The sequence below is a fragment of the Triticum aestivum genome, chromosome 3D (genome assembly GCF_018294505.1).
Source record: "Triticum aestivum cultivar Chinese Spring chromosome 3D, IWGSC CS RefSeq v2.1, whole genome shotgun sequence".
Taxonomy (NCBI): Eukaryota; Viridiplantae; Streptophyta; class Magnoliopsida; order Poales; family Poaceae; genus Triticum; species Triticum aestivum.
The window spans coordinates 141,680,301-141,693,056 of record NC_057802.1 but is presented as its reverse complement, the minus strand read 5'-3'; the positions used below and the strand labels follow the sequence as shown (position 1 = coordinate 141,693,056).

At 47.3% G+C, this 12,756-nt stretch overlaps 1 protein-coding gene across 1 annotated transcript; it reads right to left on the bottom strand.

Moving 5' to 3' along the window:
* Nucleotides 1-248: 248 nt before the first annotated feature.
* Nucleotides 249-6,614, bottom strand: LOC123077913 (protein NLP3). Its single transcript, XM_044500281.1, has 5 exons — nt 6,161-6,614; nt 4,403-4,962; nt 4,249-4,296; nt 3,221-4,163; nt 249-1,544 (listed from the first exon to the last, which is right to left on the bottom strand). Exons 1-5 carry the CDS (start codon nt 6,432-6,434, stop codon nt 568-570), a joined length of 2,802 nt encoding a protein of 933 aa, XP_044356216.1. The 5' UTR covers nt 6,435-6,614; the 3' UTR covers nt 249-567.
* Between the last annotated feature and the right edge of the window lie 6,142 nt (nt 6,615-12,756).

Genomic DNA, 12,756 nt, shown 5'->3' with positions numbered 1-12,756 from the left:
TTTGTTCTGCAAAATGAGTGATGCAATACAAACAACGGCTCCTGAAATGCTGGATGGACAAGAAGTCTCTGTTAGCAGCTGAATTTTGGGCACCAATAACTCTATCAGAGCAGCAAATAGCTCAGGTTTATGTCGCTGAAAATACGATGAAAATTACACCTATTTTCCTCCGGAATTTATCTTTTTCACAACAGGGGACAATGAACCAAGCAAGCCTCAAAAAGCTCAAACCCAAGAGGAACTGAAAGTGAATAGAAGGAACGAACTTCCAAAACTGTTCAATTTCTGGACAACAAAAGTGCCATATTACAACAACTTCGGTTTTTAACTGTACCCCCAGGACTTCCAGCACCACGTGCTAAATATGTACATCGACAACACGCGCATCTTGCAGCGTTACACATATTCATACAAGAAAAAAATTGGTGCTTCAGTCGAACACAGTAAAGCTGCTAATGCTATCTAGCAACACAACTAGCTTAACAGCATGTAAAAACTGACCTCCTGGAACAACTTGTACATACCCATTATAAAAGAAAGAAAAAGTTAAAAATGTTGATCTGGGTATCAACCGGAGCTTCCACAAGAACTACCAATGTGGGCCGCAACGTCGCTAACCAACAGCCTGATGACATGGGTACCAGAATGCCGGGAGATTTCTATGCATTCTTCCAAGTCCGCATTGCACGCCAACTTCACCCACTCGTGATCATCGTCAAGGTACTTGATATCAAACATGCCAGCATCCATCCTCAGCCTTTTGGCAACCTCATCTTTCAAAGCCATAACGCTGCTAGAACACGGGAAACGGAACCTTACAATGTCTTCCTTAAAGCTCGCCTTTATCGTCACAGTCCCCGAATTTCGCATTGGCCCAAAATTGCTGGGAGGGGCTAACATTGGTTGGCCAATTGCTGAACCAAAGAGATTCTTCAAATCCTTGGAACTACCAGAATCCTCTATGAGCATCCTGGAAAGTGGTAGCTCTGGTTCTTGGAAAGGTTCTTTTGTGAACCCTTCCGGATTCAGTTGTGGTTCTTGTGGTTCCAAGAACATTGAAGCAATAGGCTGGCAAACAAACGTCTGGTTTGCGGGACTTCCCTGACATGAGCCCTCCGAAGTACGTGAATTTATGCTGCCTTCTCCCGATGAGCTTCTCGAGAGAGAAGCTTTGTCTGCTTCAAGTTGAACATTGTTCCCAGTGTCTGCAAATCCTTGCTGGGACATGAGTGCACCAAAGTGGCTACCATTTTCTTGTGACTTCTGTAAAGATGAATCTCTGTCACCATCAACAGCACGATTTGAATGTTCTGCTTTACTTTCACTTGCTTTCTCTTTATTGAAAGAATCTGATGAAGGACCAACAGGAATAGTAGGGAGAGGGCCTGTGATAGATGTCAGGTTAAATGCCGCGTCTGAGCCTTGAACAGACTCAATTACTTGCTTTAACTTCGAGAGAGACCGGTTGACCTTGTTAATTTTTCGGGATGGCCAACGAGAAATCCCATGTTGCCTGCAGATGCGCTTCATGGTTGTGGGGCACACTGTCAAACCGAAAATATAATTAGCTAATGCCAACATCCAACAGTCGAACCCGACAATGTTATTACCATTGCAAGATTAAATGTTCAATGCATCTACTCTCTTTTAGATTCAGAAGAAGCAAACAGGTCAAAGGAAAAAGGATTTTAAAATAAAGGAAGCCAGCTTACAAAATACACAATCATGATTCATGCACAAGCCCAGACTTATTTTCCTTCAGAAGGTTACAACAAGCAAATTAGACCGCTGGTGATATCTGGTGAAGGTGGGCATATTAACAAGATTCATTTAGCTAGGTTGCTTCTGTACATATTTTCATGGCTAACAATAGGAGGTGGGCCATTGTCTTACAGCTGGTCGGCGGCACAAAGGAGATAAGCTCATGTTATCTATCACCATAATAATCAATGACCTTTAGGTTTGTTTCCCTAGTTGCCAGTTATTAAAGGTGTAGTAATCGATCATTAGAGGATAAGAAATGAGAAATAAATCTATTCCTTCCCCGGGGTCATCTCTGTCATCTAAGATCTAATCTCTTCCCTAACCAAGCTGACTCCACCTGGACATCCTCCCGGGGGTGTTTAGCCCGTTGTGTGCCTTGCTACACAACATAAAAGAAAGATAAATTCCTCTTCGTTTCCACTTAAACAAAAGATTGACATATCACCAAGATGACAGTTCTTGTGATGTTCTATGTCTGGTGTCAGATTTTTTATTATTATTTATAGTCTGTGCCTGTGTCTTAATCATGTCAGACAAAACATCCTCAATCTTGACTAAATTGACTTACTTGCGAACTTCAGGGCTTTCCATAAATATCATTGGTGCACTGTGTATATTGTATAGCTACCCACCCATACAAATCCATAGTACACATTTACTAGTGTGAGCTTGCCTACAAAATCTACTAATCTGTGAATAAGACAATGCACTGATTGATCCCTACTCAATATGTATGTGAATGAATGCACCCTGAACAACATAATGTACATGGTTCAAGTTCACCGAAACTGAAGAAAGAAACATAGATCTAATTTCAATCTCAAAAAATAATCAACACTTCATCATCCTTCCTTTCCCAAGTTCTGCTATTCAACACAAAGTGATATGAGTATCAATTAGCTACAAAAAGCATCAGCCTCTAAAAAGAATGACAATATGACATGCTATGCTTCTTGCTTCACATGAAAAACCTATTTGTTGCCAAAAAAAATTGCACCCTACCGTGTCTAAATGCTAAACTGGAGGATCTCTGTCTTCTAATCAATTCCAAAACCCAAAACCCTTTCACTGAGTCTACGTTCTGCAATTTTAGAATTCAACAGGAACAAGCGTCACATCTAGGTGTCATGACAACAAGAAAGATGGAACTAAAACCCCAAATGCTAACTACACTGAGATGATATTTTCTGAATAATAGAATAATAAAAGAAAACATGGATGCAACATATAAGCTCACTGCATGCTGCAACATTTTGTTGCCATTTAAGCCCTACAAGAAACAAACATAAACCAGATTACCAATTGGATAATTCATTTGACATCCATGCTCAAGAGGACTAGATTGTCAAATTGAACACAAGTCAAGTTCAAGTGGGGCGATCTTAGCAATCAGAAAGAGTAAGACACAAAAAGCCAAGGATTTGTTTACTTAAAAGGCTAAATATTAGAAGCGTACCACCGAGGCTTTTTGCTGCATTTTTCAGACTTCCAGAAAAATATTGCTGAAGAACCTCTAAGCTGATTGTTTTTTCAGCTTTCCCCCGTCTCCTTTCAGGGGGTTTGCCATTTTTGTGAAGCAATGAAGAATCAGAAGCCGCGCTACCATTTGGCCTGGAGACAGATACGCCATTGTTCTGAGAGTTATCATCAGCCAACAAATGTCCCTCTGATACTTTACTATTCGCTTTATCGAACTCGTGGGCTCCTCCATGTGTATCACCTTCGGGTGATTCACGAAAACCTTCAGAGTTCTCAAAATGCACATTTGTCTTGAAATCTTCACTTTCAATCATTATGACATTACTAAGTTGAAGAGAAGCTTCGTTGGATTCTCCATTACCAGCTACCTTTAGATTACGGAGACACTGATTGATCAGACCTAATATAGACTCCAACAAGGCATTTTGATCATCTTCCTCTTTACAACTGGGTGGCAGGAAAAACTCTAGCATATAATAATCATCGCCAGTATAAGGACTTTGTAAGCATATAGCAAAGCAGCCAGCCAATCCAAACATACGAGCATAGTGCACAAGGGGGTACTCCAGCTTACAAAACTGACTGATATCTTTTGAAAAACAGGGTCTGTGATAGATAAACGCCTTGCCAGAAACTCCCTGTCCCTTTTGTAGATGATGTTCTACACAGGCATCTCGGAATCCCCACATATGAGCATCAATCACATGAAATGCCACATCACTGGTTGACATGCAGACTTCCCCCATGCAACTTCCATCAAAGCTCAAGCAACTTTTCTTAACACCACCACCATGCGCCAACACACTTCGATATTTGCAAGGAACCCATGTTTGTGCTAATGGAAGCTTGTGCTCTTCACATACAACTGTCAGGATCTCCAGTATCTCCACCAGGGCAGATTGACGGCCTTCATTGCAAATCTGAGTACGCAACAAAGAAACACATAAATCACCCCCCATAGTAAAAACAGCAAAAATTAATTGTTCCTATTGATTGGATGCTAACCTGGACGTTTGGATGCTCCAATATCTCAGTGCTTTTAAGATTTACTGCCTGCATATAGCACAAATAATATTACTAAGAATATAAATGTATAATGTCCAGCAATGTCCCCTGAAAGCTCACGTGACATAAAAGAAACACAATCAAAAGAACTAACCTCAAGAGCTTTGCAGACTTTATCAACCTCATCAGCATAGTTTATCTTCTTCGATGTCATTATAAGCTCGACGACAGCAATACATGATTGAACAGAAGGATCAAAAACAGGCAAGGCAACGGTACCATGAACATTGTAACTGATGGCATGGTTAAGCCGTGGGTACTCAGTGCTGCTATAATACTGCACATTTGGTGTCCACTCAGGCACTTTTTGCTTGTAGACACGTCCAGGTAACCCAAGCTCCCCAGCATTATCTCCGTCTACTGAGAACATGTACATCATGGACACAGCCCTGTACTGAAGCAGCCCAATGCTCTGGTGGTCAAGTACAAAGGGTTGTCCTGATGTAGTAAGCACATAGCGATCGCCACTCTTAACCGGCGCCCAAACCTGGACCAGCAGGTGTTGATCTGTTGACTCCTTGAAGTACCTGAGAGCATGAGTCAGCTTCTCCTTGAACAAGCATGAGCTGTTCGTGCTATCGTCATGCAGAGCTAGGTTAAATTGCCATTTGTTGGTAAGACGTTCAGTCTTCTTAACTGGCGTGTCCGAATTCCCTAGTTAGCAGAATAGAGTGCAGTATTGTAAGGGAAATGCGGCTAGGAACATAAATAAGAAAGGAATGCCAATACTAATTAAATTAGCAATACAATTTTCTATGAATCATCCATTCAGTCTAAACATTGCGCTCATGTAAATATGTGACAAGCGATACCTATTTCACGAACGGAAAATATGTTTCTGAGAGCCATAAAGTTTGCTAACTGCAATGCACCGATGCTTACACTAAAGTGAAACAAAACAACAGTATCACACACACAATCATCAAGCCAAGAGCATTTCCTGAAACACCAACCAATGAAGTGGAGAAGTCCTAGTTTATTTAACACATAAGCAAAGTACATCTCATTGTCTCCCTTGTAAATACTAATAATGTAATGAGACAAAGTAAGGCCTTATCCAACAGCTTCAACTTTGAATACAATCTAGTATGTACTATCAGTGGCGTCATACCCCACCACTACTATATATCTTGTACTAAATGCCGCTTTAGAGGCATCGTACCACCACTAATAAGAGACATCGCAAAAAGCAGTATACAGCACTGGGTAAAGTAAATGACTCAGGCAACAATAGCACAAGAAAATGACACCCTATCTTTTTTATTTTGAACATAAAAATGACACCCTTTCTGTATTCGTATATATAGTAATACAGTAATTGGCGAGTACCCCCATCTCCTAGTGGAATCCAATAAGCTACCAACCAATATTTTCCAATCATTTGCACAAGAAAGCACGCACGCATTACCCCCACGTAGTCGGACTCAGACGGAAAGCCAGGCTTGTTCATTCAGACTAATCGAACACGGCAAGCCTATCACTGCAACAAAGCTAATAAAGCTTTACTACAACATTTTATCCGTCTTGTTGGATTAGCAAGTACAGTAGAAATATTCTATTTCCTCGAGAGATTTATGAGCCGAATCATATGCAACCGAGAAACGTGCCAAAAGGAGCCCCCCAAAAAAGTCAAACACAAAGCTGGGAAACTTCGCGGATCGTACAGAGAAGATAAGGTTAGGGTGCTAACGACTAGAATAACAGAGAGATTCCAGCTGCCCCTCTGTTCCAGCTTTGGAGCAGAAAGATTCCATCGACAAGCCAAAGCAGAGATGGGAACAAAATCCCGTACGATCCAGGAAGCGGTAAACGAAGCAAGGATTGCTTCCAAGTGAAGTATGATAAGGCTTACCGGAGCGTGCTCGCTGGGCCTCCTCTGCGACGGCGGCAGTGTTGTCCGGCGTCGCGGCGGGCGCAGGGCCGACCTCGATCGGCATCATCTGGCGGTCCTCGAAGAGCCAGAGCGGCGAGGGCGGCGTGAGCCACGAGGAGGAGGCGACGGGCAGCGGGTGGAGCGGCGGGGAGGAGGAGACGGAGGAGAAGAAGAGGGACGTGGTGAGCGAGTCGAACGGCCACAGGTCGCCCCCGCCGTCGGCGTGGGAGACCGAGGAAGGGTCGATGTCCATGCTGCACAGCGCTTGGCTTCACCACACCGGGACTCGCGTCAGGCTGCTGGCGCGGTGCGTCGTCGGCGGCGGCGGGTGAGGAGGCGGCGACGAGACGGGGAGAGGAGTAGGGGAGGCAGCGGGAGCTTGGGTGCCATATGTGGGGGAGGGGGGATCAAATGTGGCTGGTGGGAGATGTGGCGGGTAGTGGACCAGAATAATATTAAGATAATGGAGGCGGACAAGTGGGACGGGGATCTGCTGCGGCGTCCCGCTGCCGGCGGGCCCCGCCCCCGCTCGCTTGCTACTGGGTGGAATCGCACACGCATGTCCGGAGGTGGCGATGCTATTCGTTCTATATTTGCTAGGGGGCTCCCGGAATCTACCCAGCACAAGTGGGCGAGGGGGGTGGGGGTGGTCCACTGGTGTCTATGATACTACTTGCAATGTGTTTTTGTCTATGATTTGGAGCTGATTGATGATGTTCACTAAATAAAACTATCGACCATACCGTGTTTTAGTTAGAGAAAAAAGTATTTTCAACAATGTATAGGGGGTAGCTAGTTGGCGGTGAGGGTCGACCATGGAGGAACTCTCCCGCCGTCAGGTCCGACGGTTGTACAAGTGATGTTAGCGACTAAGTTATCGGTGCTCACCATAGCGTGAACCATCCTAGACTCATTGGCACCGCCCGCATCGCCTTTTAACCACGTGCATCTATTCATCTTCCCGCCACTCACAGTATGAGGGACTCTACCAATTGTGACCATTGACGTCTACCACTACCCCCCAACTGTTCGTCTAGATTTGGAGGGCAGTGGATTGACTCTCACACCCGCATGCTGCCTGTCCCAGCCCTAAGTTGGGACAATATAATGTATGGTTTGTATGAGATGTATATATGTTTGTCTCAAAAGAAAAGCATATATGTGTACATGGTGTGTGTTTTAGAAATTGTACATGGTGTTTTACCATTGCATTTTTGTTTGTTTGTAATTATGCAGGTTGTTAGCTGAGGTGATTAGTTGCTATACTAGGACTGTAGTTGAGCATTCTATATGCGTGGACAAACTTATGTATGGGTGGCATATGCCGTGTCGAGTATAAATGATGTTATTATTTCCCGATGTACTGGTTGAATCTTGCAAGCTTTGATGCTGTCAAAGCTCCATTTTTATGGGAGACAACTAAAGAAAATAATGTGCAATACGTGTGCTATATGTATGGTGGTCATAGTTATTAAACAACTCTTGTGATTCTTTCAATGGGAAAAGCAGTGGGTTCCTTATTATCATATAAGTTGATGCATCCAACTAGTTGGTTTGCCGATATTTCTTTAAACCAGTGCCATATGATGAAACTAAAACCATTGACCTGGTTGCATATGAGTGGAGTGTATCTGTGCAATATCTGTCCAAGTGAAGAAAGTATAACGAATCTATTCGGTTGCACAATGTACACAATGCTCGGTAAAATAAGGGAACACATATATTGTTCTTGTAAGGGCTTTGACATTGTGAAAGTAGCATTCTCAGGTAATCAAAGAGCCAGTATTATGTAAGTATAACCGCCACATCTACGACGGTCATACTCATTAGACTAGGCTACCTCTACGGGTAGTTTGCGTACGAGATAAACAAGTAGTTCACGGTGTCCATTCCTTCTGAAAATTAAAAAAACGGAGCCGAGATACAAAATTCATTCGGAGGTACGGTGCGTATGCTTTTCACGAAGACTTTAGGCAAAACCTATGACGTGATACTCCTACCACACATGCTGCGGAATGCTCTGAAGTCCAAACCACCGCAGCGCACATGAAAAAACCGCAGGTACTAGCTAGAGGACGACGTCACTGGGAGCACCCAGATTATAGCAGACCACAGTCGAGCAGCAGTGCATCTCGCATGCATCTCACCTACGCCAGATGCGACCGCCCCCGCGTTCGCGAAACCAAAAAGAGAAAGAGAGCGAAATGCAGAGCTCGCTGGGTCGAGGTGGAAGCAAAATAAAATACGGCGCCCACTGTCTAAAAGAAAAATATATTGCGCCCATTGTGTTGTGTTGTGTGGGTGCACTCCGCCGTGGCCCGTGCCAAATCGCCGGGCCCCGAGGTCGCCAACGTGCCACCCCTCGATCGGCACGTGCGGCGCGTCGGCTCCCGCTGCTCGCCGCTGCTCGGGCGCGCGCGCATCTCGCTCCCGGCCACCGCGTCCTGCGGATCGTGATCGTGATCGTGATGCTGGTCTGCCCCCGCCCTCCGGCGACGCGCTCGCCGCACCGCCGGCCGCGTCGCAGCGCGCCCGACGCGGCGTGGCCCGCCGCCCCCCGGCGCTGCTTGACCAGCGAGCTCGACCGATCGGTCCATCGATCGATCGCCGTGGTTATTCTATTGCCGTACCTGATCGCGACAAAGCGCGAAGTTAAAACCGGGGGTATTATTTTATGCGTCGCCACTTGCGAGTTGCGCTGCGCTGTGGATTAAATTTGATCGACGGAGCCAATGGCGCACTGGCGGTGCACATGTGGACAGTGCACCAGGCTCGACCGGGACCACACGGGGTAACTGTTCTTGGTTCATGCCACGCTGGCTTGCATATTCTTGCATCCATATATGGGAGAATCCGAGGTGGTGGTCGGCAGGATGCATGCCATGCCAGGTCGATCGATGTGGTATAACCACTTGATCATCTTTTTAATCGGCCTGTGGGGTACTTAGAGCATCTAAAGCCGGACTTGACAAATTCGGGCCCACGGCGCGTTCGCGGATAGTGACCGGTTAGGTCTCAAATCTGCTCCCTACATCCGGGTCTCTTATATTTCATCCACTACATTCATACAAACCATGCAAAATAAACCTACGTACTACGACAAGCTAGCTACGATTCGTCGTCGGAGATGTTCACGACGTCGGTCCCGGGCGCCGGGTGGACAGGCGCATAGGAGGGCTCCGGCTCCTCCTCCGCACCATCCTCATCCATATACGCGAGCATCTCGTCCACTTCCATGGCTTGCTCCACCTTCACCTCCCGCTCACGACAGCGTTTTGGCTTCGCATCCGAGGGAATTAAGGATGGCTTGCTGCTCCGCCTGCAGATTCACGTCCCCAGCATCGCCCACATCCTCCTCCTCAACCTCAACCTCCTCCTCCAAGTCCTAATCCGAATCCACTGCGTTCGGAGGTAACCCCGCGGCGATCCGGGCTTAGCGCCTTGCCCGGATCTGCTCAAGGAGCTGCAGCCGGCGCTCCGGCGTTAGGTATGGGTAACTCCTTACCCGGCGGCGTGGTGGCATGGCTAGTGGTGGCGGACGGCGAGTGGAAAATGGCGGTGGCAGCGGATGGGAGGGGAAAATATGGACGACTAGGCACTACACGGTACGCCGGAGCGGCGCCACGCGATGCCATCAGTCCGACGGAGGAGACAAGCTTTGAACCACTGGGTTTTGGAGTGTTTCCCTATGGGACCTCATTGTCAGTCCAACATGACGGACGTATCCGAGCGCCTATATCCGCCTCTTATTTGGATTGAATATGAGTAGTGCCGGTCAGCCTGTTCATTTAAGGCCCTTTTAAGGAGCCCGTCTGGATCGCATTTTTATGACGGTCAGTGACCGGACTGTTCCTTCGGACGTTTGAAGCGGGTTCGGGACGCTCGGGTCTAGATGCTCTCATGATGCCTATGCCCGATCCGTGGATTTACGCTAGTTGTAAGGGGGAGGGATCTTGCCATTTCGCCACGCCACGACTTTGGATCCAGCGTCATGATTTTTCTCCTCACAGAGTTAAAAAACAGGAGGATCCGATGGTCATAGTAGATTAGAAAAACAGTTTAACTTACTTAATCCCATTAAGAAAAGAGATAGTAGTACGAATGTCAAATGCCTAGACAATCGTAGGTCTCTGATATTTTGTACTCGTACTACTTCAGAAAAGTGAATCGTCAAAGTGTCTCAACGGTGTGTACGGAACGTCGGGGACGGCTCTTGCGAGCAGCCGTAGGATGCATGCGTATATGCGATGCTCGTGTGGCGCTGCGACGTGGCGAGCCGAACAGTGCCGGATTTTGTCGTACGCGCGCGTGCGTGCCGTGCCCGTACCGTCTGAGACTTGTCCTTGACAATTCATTCCCTTTCCAGAACTTTTCCGGCCAATCAGACGTTAATCGGTGTGGCCAGAAGGAGCCCTCCGGTCCGGGTGCACGCCTTCCCGAATCTGCATAATTTGTGCAGATGGATATTCCCTTCTTTTCTCTTGTTCATGACAAAATAAAATCTTTCGTCGAAAGAGAATGCTGCTACATAAAATCTCTGTGACAGGCACATGACGGGGAGCTGTGCTGTGCGCCAACAGTTCTTCTGTCCTCATTTATCTTCTCTTTCTTTTCTTTTTTCCAGCCATGTTCGTCTGTTTTTTTGCGCTGCAGACTGCAGTCAAATGCCTGTGCAGGCCCGTGTCCATCGACCTGGGGCTATAGCTAGCCTAGCTGCTGCGTGCTGCCGACCGCGTGTGGTCGCGTGGATCCCTGGAAAACGACGGGGGATTGGCGATGCCCCGGCGGATTTCACAGTGCCGAACGATCTTGTTTGCGTCCGATATAGATTTGCTCCCTTTTCTGGGTGGATCCGCGGGCATCTTCGGTCGCTCTCAGCGCAGGACCGACGCCAACTTGCCCGCTGGGAACGCCGCAGCAAAACTCCCTCTTTTTCTCTCTCTCGTCTCTGCCACGGCGGATGCAGGGGCAAACACATGGTGGACACAGAATCGCATCCCGCAGACGAGACCGGAGCACCGGAGCACCGGGGACACGGACGTCGACGGCTACCCCGTGCCAATCGCCACTTACGTTACTGCGGGCCGGGTAATCATTGAGATCTCTTGATAGTCGGCCTCTTGGCCACCAGCGACCGGCGTCGGGTAGAGTATAGCCGATGTACCGTCAAGTCAAGCACTCCATGTTTGTTCGCTTCCAGCGAGAGGGACGGCAAGGTCAGTATATACAACACGAGTCGTGCTTGTGCTTGTGAAGCTCGTCCATTGGCTCCGGACGTCAAATTGCGGCTGGATCCTGGTTGGTTACAAATTTGAAGGCCGACAAGAGAACTCTCTGTGGAGTTTCTCTACAGTAATCGGGTCACAATCTTCTACTAATAGCTCATTTCTTTTAACATGCCAGCATTGCCATCTCAACATGTAACACGCATAGAAATAGGCCTACCTCAAACCAGCAAAAACTATGCCTTGTTATTAAATAAAAAGAATGAACAATTTTTATGGTGCAAATCACAACTATAGGACGATAGTGATTTAGGGAATTTCCGGAATCGGATGGCCCGGAGCAGTGGTGACATGTATAACTCTAACAAATCCAGGTGAGGCTTAGTGCGGATTTTAGTAGCGACGATTCCTCAAATTCGACCTTCACCAATTCTACCGGTTGATGAAATCCACTAGCCATGCCATCGATAAGTCAAAAAAAAATTAGCTCATGTTTTTGTTGTATTATAGCAAAACCTTAAGTGCCTCGCGTAACTCATGTTCCCCTCTTTCCATTAAGTTCTCTTCTCGAAGACAATTGCCGCCATGGAGCCCTAACCCTAGCACCGCAGACCACTGTTGTTGCTTGCCTCGACGTTCTCATCACTACTCGCTTGCTCCTACCTCATCTTCACCCTCGGCGTGCAATCCGCCCCTGTCTGGCTCCCCGTGTTGAACCTTGCCCTCGATTCCACGTTCCTGCGTCGTTCTTATCCATTATGGGCGTCCACGTGCTTGTTCTTCCCCTTCATCGTCCGTCAAGCACCCGATGTCTGAGGCCTCGGGGGAGTGGAATTGGTCGCCGAACGCTTGGCTAACTCTAAGGCATGTTCCAATGCATAGGTGCTTAGATGAGGTGCTAAGTGCATCAAAGGGGCTTAGCAACTGGGTTTTCATCCCTTTTCTTTCTAGGGTTTCCCCTACGCCTATCTGGCTAGGGTTTCTCTCCTCTTAGGCGATCCCGATCGCCTCTGAGTCCTACCCGTACACATCTTCCTTCCGATTGCCCCCGAGCTACGCCCGTCCCCGCCAAACCTGCCATTGTCGATCCCGCGACGGGACCAGGAACCGGTGATGGCGTCTTTCTCCGACGCCCACTCCGCCACGAGTGGTGGCGGCGCCGCCGCGACTGCAAGATCGGATCTGGGTGATTTCTTCGATCAACTGGATCTGAACGATGAAGACTTCACTGACGTAGAGATTGATGATGATGACCCCGAGATTCAGGAAAGCGTCCGCTGACTTGCCCTAGCTAGGGTTCATACAAACAAAACTTCAGCCCATCGGCCTTTTACAAGGATATGAGAGTTG

Excerpts from the sequence above, each read along its gene's own strand:
- LOC123077913 (XM_044500281.1), bottom strand. The coding sequence starts at position 6,434 with ATGGACATCGACCCTTCCTCGGTCTCCCACGCCGACGGCGGGGGCGAC. Across the intron at positions 4,297-4,402 it reads AAGTCTGCAAAGCTCTTGAG|GCAGTAAATCTTAAAAGCAC; the intron begins GTTAGTTCTTTT and ends TGCTATATGCAG. Across the intron at positions 1,545-3,220 it reads TGCAGCAAAAAGCCTCGGTG|TGTGCCCCACAACCATGAAG; the intron begins GTACGCTTCTAA and ends TCGGTTTGACAG.